Source organism: Podarcis raffonei, chromosome 2 (genome assembly GCF_027172205.1).
Source record: "Podarcis raffonei isolate rPodRaf1 chromosome 2, rPodRaf1.pri, whole genome shotgun sequence".
NCBI classification, from domain to species: Eukaryota; Metazoa; Chordata; class Lepidosauria; order Squamata; family Lacertidae; genus Podarcis; species Podarcis raffonei.
The window spans coordinates 117,373,166-117,380,265 of NC_070603.1; the positions used below are offsets into that span (position 1 = coordinate 117,373,166).

General features: G+C 48.0%; 1 protein-coding gene across 1 annotated transcript; it reads right to left on the bottom strand.

The window, feature by feature from the left end:
* Positions 1 to 711: 711 nt before the first annotated feature.
* On the bottom strand, positions 712 to 7,100 carry LOC128408786 (zinc finger protein with KRAB and SCAN domains 8-like). Its single transcript, XM_053378808.1, has 4 exons — positions 6,963 to 7,100; positions 4,026 to 4,787; positions 3,761 to 3,887; positions 712 to 2,640 (listed from the first exon to the last, which is right to left on the bottom strand). Exons 1-4 carry the CDS (start codon positions 7,071 to 7,073, stop codon positions 1,727 to 1,729), a joined length of 1,914 nt encoding a protein of 637 aa, XP_053234783.1. The 5' UTR covers positions 7,074 to 7,100; the 3' UTR covers positions 712 to 1,726.

A 7,100-nucleotide genomic window follows, 5' to 3' on the forward strand; every position in this document is an offset into this window, starting at 1 on the left:
TGTGATTCGTTGAACAACTCTGCTTTAAACTTTTTGCTGTGCACCACCCGAGTGCCAATTTAAGAGGTAACACAGCCCTTGCCAATGGTGTGTGACCAAGTACTTTCGTTTACATGCCCTGAATCTTTCAGCATTCAGCTTCCTTGGATCTCGTGGGTGGAGAAACGAGGCAGAACGCTAAGAAACAGAAGCTTTACTTTGACATTTCCAGAGCCCAAATCACTTTAGATCAGGATCTGCAGAACCTTTTGGCCCCCGAGATGGTGCTGGGACTCCAACTCCCATCTGCCCCTGCAAGCACCATGGAGGATGGGAGCTGGAGTCCAGCAACATCTGGGGCGCCAGGGGTTCCCCATCCCTGACACTATACCAGTGGTCAGGTTAATGGAAATAAAAGCTATTAGTTTGAGGTGTCTGGAATGGGGAAAAAGCAGTGTTTGTTATGCCTGTTATATGGAAGTATCTTTAAGCCAGGGACGGGGAACCTGCAGCCCTCCAGCTGTGGCTCCTAGTTTCCATAATGCCTAACTGCAGGTTATGCTGCCTGGGGGCAGATGGGAGGGCAGTTGCCTCAGGATAGGAGGCTCAGGGGTGGGGCAGCAGATCCAGGCCCACGAGGAGTGAACCATTCTCCTGATCTGCCACTGTTGTTACCTGCTCCATTGTGCCCCCTCAGCTACTGCCTTTTCAGTCTCCATTTTCTTCCCTTTGTTTGGGGGGGGGGGAATGGCAGCATTGGAGTTGGCCGTGTCATATGTGGGGGACACAGGGAGTCACCCTCAGCAGGTGTGTGGGGCAGGACTTGTTGAGGGTGCAGCAGCACCACTGTTTTGCCTCAGCGGCAGAATACCCTGGGCGAGCCAGCCCTGGAAGTCCAAATATCGTCTGGAGGACTACCAGCCCCTCACACCCATAAGCCATACCACACTACTATACCCATAAGTGGCCATACTAGACATGCGTCGCTCTCAGCCCTGCTCTGAATCCAGAAACAAGCCAGGCTGGAAGCAAAAAATGAGGGAATATGCCGCAAAATGTCGCACTGTGTAGTGTGGGTACTCCCTCCCCTTCGCAGACCTACAATCCCCTGAGTAGTTTAAACACTCAGCCCCTCTTGGCAGAAAACTATGGGCATGGTAGTTCTGTGAGGGGGTTCATGGAAGCTGGCAATGTCCTAAAATGACAGTTCCCAGGATGCTTTGGGGCAGCCAGTGTCAACTCTGGAAGTGTACACTCGATTCTGACCAAACCAAGCCTGGAGCACAATATACTCCCATCAAGTCCAGTTTGGTTCAACAGATCAGGGGCTGGGGATCAAGGAGATTGGGCGAGGAGCTTCCACGGGTTGTTGGGATGCTAGCTCCCATCAGCAACACCCAGCACAGCCAATGGCCAGGGACGATGGGAGATGTACTTCAGCAAACACCCAGAGCCGCCTGTGCTCTACCTATTGCCACCCAGGAGGAGGAGGTGAGATTTACATGGGGGAAGTTTCTTGTCTCCCAGCTCAAAAAGGACACAAGAAGAATCCTGCAGGATCAGAGCAAAGGCCCATCTTCGTGAGAATCTTGTTCCTCACAATGGCCAAGCAGATGCCCCAATGAGAAGCCCAAAAGCAGGACAAAGCAACAACAGCTCCCCGAAATCATTCCCCAACCACTGGCGTTCGGAGTCATGCAGTTTATCCTCTCACAAATTTGTCTTAACCTCAATTCTCCTACAAAACCTACGTAGTCTCCTCTGTTGTACCAAATGCTTCGGTATGCATTTTTTCGTGTACAAGGAGTTTGGCCCTCTGAGAGAAGCTTTTCATGCAAAGCAGGCATTTGAAAGGCTTCTCTCCGGTGTGGATTCTCATGTGTGTCCTAAGGTTCCCCTTTTGGCTGAAGCTTTTCCCACACTCAGGGCACTTGAAGGGAGTCTCTCCCGTGTGGGTTCTCTCATGTATGACGAGCTTGGACTTCTGGGAGAAACTTTTGTCGCAGTGACTGCATTTGTACGGGATTTCCCCCGTGTGGCTCCGCTCGTGGGCAATGAGGCTGGCCCTCTGAGAGAAGCTTTTCCCACAATAAAGGCACAGAGGCGGGTTCTCCCCCGTGTGGATTCTCTCGTGAGTGATAAGGTAGCGTTTCCGGTTGAAGCTCTTCCCGCAGTGCGAACACTTGTAGGGCCTCTCACCCGTGTGGGTTCTCACGTGTTCCCTGAAGAGTGAACCACGGCTGAAGCTTTTCCCACAGTAGGAGCACTTATATGGGGCCTCTCCGGTGTGGATCCTCGTGTGTACCAAGAGGTCCCATGTCCGAGTGAAGCTATTCCCGCAGAAAGAGCACTTATAGGGTTTCTCTCCAGCGGGGATTCTCTGATGGTTAAGAGTGGGCCAGAAGCTTCTCTTGGGATCCACACAGGTTGTTTGCCTGTCATGAGGCTGGACCCTGTTTTCTTCCCCATCCTTGTTATCTTCCAGACAGGAAACAGTTCTCTTTGGTTCTCTTTCCGCTTCCTGCTGACTCCCAAATGTTATTCCCTTCCTGTACTTCTTGAAACCTTTTTCTCTTCTCAAGGTTGCATCGTTTGGTTCCACTTGCTCAGAACGTTCCTTTTGAAGGCCAACCGCCTCCTTCTCATGCACTTGCCGGTTACCTGCAGCAGTAAACAATGGTCAAATGAGCAATTCCCATATTGTGTCCATTTTTACACAGCTACAATAGCTAAACTGATTCATTAGATTAGAGTTAAGGGTGTGGGGCAGGGAAGGGAACAGAGGCGTGATAGTTTTGTGACAAGATGGCAAAAAATCATTGATCACAGTAAAAAAAATTAAGACATTACCAGAAAGGAATGTTCTAAATATAATGTTTTCAAAGAATAATGTTTAGAACATAAGTAGGTATTGTCTTAATATATTACACTGTTGTTTACTGGACAGCATTGATACCCATTATGTCTCTAATTAGACATGTAATATAACTCCGTTTATTTTTTATTTATAAAAAAATAGTTGTATACTGCTGGATCATACAATAAAACTATTAAAAGCTATTGTGAATATATCATTTTATTATTATTATTAGTAGTAGTAGTAGTAGTAGTAGTATTAATATTTACTAATTGTTTTATTCATAAAAATGACTTAAAGTGACTTATGAACACAATAGAAATAGTAATTAAATTATGAGGTATGTTACGTTTAAGTTTTGGGGTATTCCTCTCTCCCCACCCCGGTAGTCTTAAATATTGTTTTTATGTATGGAATTGTTTTAGGTTAATACTTTTACTGTAACATTGCGTAAATATTTTTTGGGGAACAGATTCAGAAATGGAATCTAATAAATAAAAAAATATTGTAAATAAATGAAAACAATTTTTTAAAAAGGAAGCCATTTCCTCTTTTTTTGATGCAGGCAGACTACCTCAGCAGGAGCTGGGCTTAAGAAACAAGGGAGACAAGGAAATTCCTGAAGGGGGAAATTCCCCAGGGGTCGAAAAGCATCTATAAGACTGACTTTTTCCCTCCTAAAAAGTAAGGGGAAGTGTGTGCGTCTTATGGAGCGAATGCAGGCTGCGCAGCTATCCCAGAAGCCAGAACAGCAAGAGGGATCTCTGCTTTCGCTGCGCAGCAATCCCTCTTGTTGTTCTGGTTTTTGAGATTCAGAATATTTTTTTTCTTGTTTTCCTCCTCCAAAAACTAGGTGCATTTTGTGGTCTGGTGCGTCTTATAGAGCGGAAAATACGGTATATTCCATGCGCGGAGATTCCTTACCTGTCAAGTCTGCAGTTTTGTCCTTTCCCTGACCAGCCGCACTGCAGAGTTGCCCTTTCCAAAAGTTGGGAGGAACCTGGCTTGCCTCATAGGAATTCGCAGCCGTTTCTCCAGAAGGCCTCAGCACCTGAAACAGCCACGGGAGACCCGTTGATCCACTTTTATTTAACAAAACGCGTCTACTGCTAGATTGTACATAAAACATCTAAGCCGGGGTAGCCAACATGGTGCTCTCAATATGCTGTTGGCAGTGTACAGACCTTACCTGCTGATCCCAACTCCTGGCATCTTCCTGCCTCATCAGGAAATCCTCCACAAGGGCCACCACCTGGGTGCAGGTCTCTGGGTCCTGCTCCCTGACTTGACCCTGTATTCCCTGGGGCAGGACGGCCAGGAACTGCTCCAGAACCACCAGCTCCAGGATCTGCTCCTTGGTGTGTCTCTCCGGCTTCAGCCACCGGCGACAAAGCTCCCGGAGTCGGCTCAAGACTTCTCGGGGGCCCTTGGCTTTCTCATAGCGGAACTGCCTGAAATGCCGGCATCGCACCTCCAAGTCCACGGGATCCTTGTCCAGAACCTCTACTTTGACCTGTTCTCCAGAGGAGTCCAGGATCTCATCGCCGCTTTCTCCTCGGGGCCGCTGGCCAGCTTTGAACACTCCCTCAGAAGTGACCTGACATTCATTGATGTCTTCCCTCAGTGCGGGCTGGGGCACCTGCAGGTGGATCCCTCCCAAGCAAGGGGACCGCACGGCCTTCAGGAAGGCCTGCCACTGGCCTTCCCAGCATTGCTGGAGCACACCTTCGCTCGGTTCCTGCTTAACCCGCTGTGACGCTTCCTCCGTCAAAACCAACTTGGCTCCGCTGACCAAATTTTTAACTGGTGGGCCTTTGCTTGTGCCTTCCTCCATGCCATCCCATAACCTGGGGCCTGCCGGATCCTGTTCCTCTGTTTTCAGATTGGCTATCCTCTCGCCTTCGGCCATTTCCTTCAGCGAGGTGAAGCACCGACGGATTAGACCGAGGATCTGGACACAAAAAGAGCGCAAGTCTGTCAGTGGTGTTAGTGCTACTCAAGAGTAGACCCATTGACATTAATTGAAAGGACAAACTTAGGTTTATTCATTTCAAAGGGCCTACTCTGAATATAGTAAGGGACGCGGGTGGTGCTGTGGGTTAAACCACAGAGCCTAGGACTTGCCGATCAGAAGGTCGGCGGTTCAAATCCCCGCAACAGGGTGAGCTCCCAGTGCTCGGTCCCTGCTCCTGCCAACCTAGCAGTTCGAAAGCACGTCAAAGTGCAAGTAGATAAATAGGTACCACTCCGGCAGGAAGGTAAACGGTGTTTCGGTGCACTGCTCTGGTTCGCCAGAAGCGGCTTAGTCATGCTGGCCACATGAACCGGAAGCTGTATGCCAGCTCCCTCGGTCAGTAAAGCGAGATATGCGCCGCAACCCCAGAGTCGGTCACGACTGGACCTAATGGTCAGGGGTCCCTTTACCTTTACTCCGAATATAACTTAAGTCCACATCTACACTATACATTTAAAGCAGTATCATGTCACTTTAAATAGCCATGGCTTCCTGCAAAGAATCTTGGGAAATGCAGTTCTTTCATAGTGCTGAGATGTTAGGAGGCCCCTATTCCACTCACAGAACTCCAATTTACAGAGCTCCCTGGGAGGATGGATTGATTGTTAAACAACTCTGGAAAGTGCAGTTCTGTGAGGGGACTTTCCTAATCACTCTCAGCACCCTTAAGAATTCGTTCATTTAATATATTACCCTATACCTGGAGGTCTCAGGGCAGGTCACAAAAAAGATCGCAATATATAAAATCAAAATAAAAACAATAACCCAATAATACACCCCCTCCCCCCAAAAAGCCACATTTTAAAAGGGTATAGGATGTTGATCAGGTCAACCAAAGGCCTGGCTAAAAAGAAACGTTTTTGCCTGGCACCTAAAAGTGTATAGTGAAGGTGTCAGGCGAACTTCCCTGGGGAGAGCATTCCACAAATGGGGAGCCACTGCAGAGAAGGCCCTGTCCTCGTGTTGCCACCCTCCAAACCTCTTGAGGAGGCACACAAAGAAGGGCCTCAGAAGATGATCTCAGGGTCCAGGTAGGGGAAGAGGCAGTCCTTGAGGTGTTGCGGTCCTGAGCCATTTAAGGCTTTTTAGGTCAAAACCAGCCCTTTGAATAGGGCCTGGAAACTAACTGATTCTGGTGAGCAACCTGGCCGCTCAGTTCTGCATCAACTGAAGTTTCCAAACCATCTTCAGAGGCAGCTCTACGTATAACACATTGCAGTTACACAACAATTCCCAGGATTCTTTGCTGGAAGCCATGACTGCTTAAAGTGGGACGATACGGCTTTAAATATATAGTGAACACTTGTAGACTTAGCTGGCAACAAGCCAGTGGTTTTCTGTCCCACTTCCAATGTTAATAACAATACTTACAACAACTGCATTATCAACAATTACAGTTGTTGTGAAGAATTAACTGTGCCATTTCATCTTTAATTGCATATACTTAAAACTTTTCAATTGTCACTGGCAGTACTTTTTGCATTTTGCCCGTGGGTACACTGTTGTTAGCTTTCAGAGGTTGCCACAAGTCTCTTCTGCACCACTGCATTTACTCAAAGATGCCCTTGTCTGTATGGCAGTCTGCTCTGATCTGCCAATGAGTTTGCTAACTGAAAAACAACAACAGCAATTGAAAAGCGCCCCATGTATTCAACATTTCCAGACAGGAAGAAATTCAACAGGCAGAGCTTCCCAAGCTTAGAGAGGCAATTAAGAAGGCCGCACCTGTTGAATTCCCCTCCAGATACCATGCAGCGGTTTAAAAAGCATGAAGAGTGCTCTCTGCATTAACAACAGTATGCAACAGTATATTGAAACTTATCTCAGAAATCAGAGGGCTGATTTTGACTACAGGATCCAACGCTTCCTCTTCCATACTTTTGCATTCCCCTCCCCAATCCAGGAGAGATTTTCCTCCCTCCCTCCTCCCTACCCCCCTCTCCCCAAATCCTGGAAAGCAGTTACCAGACTTGTTGGTCTAACTCGGTACAAAGGCGCTTCCTATGGTCTTTTTTGCAGCCACTGACGCCCTTGGTCTCCTGGGATTTTCTATCAGTTTCTCCCAACTTTTCTGCAAATGGCCCCTCCCTCCTAAATTCCCTTTTGGCTCACCTCTCCCTGCAAGCTGAGAGCAGCAACCCCCAGTTTCCCCCAAAGAAAGGGCAAGGTGGGGACAGGAAGTGGCTTCATCAGCTTCTCAAATGGCCTGGCCAATCTAGGCATCACGCCTGCGGATCTCTATCAGTGTAA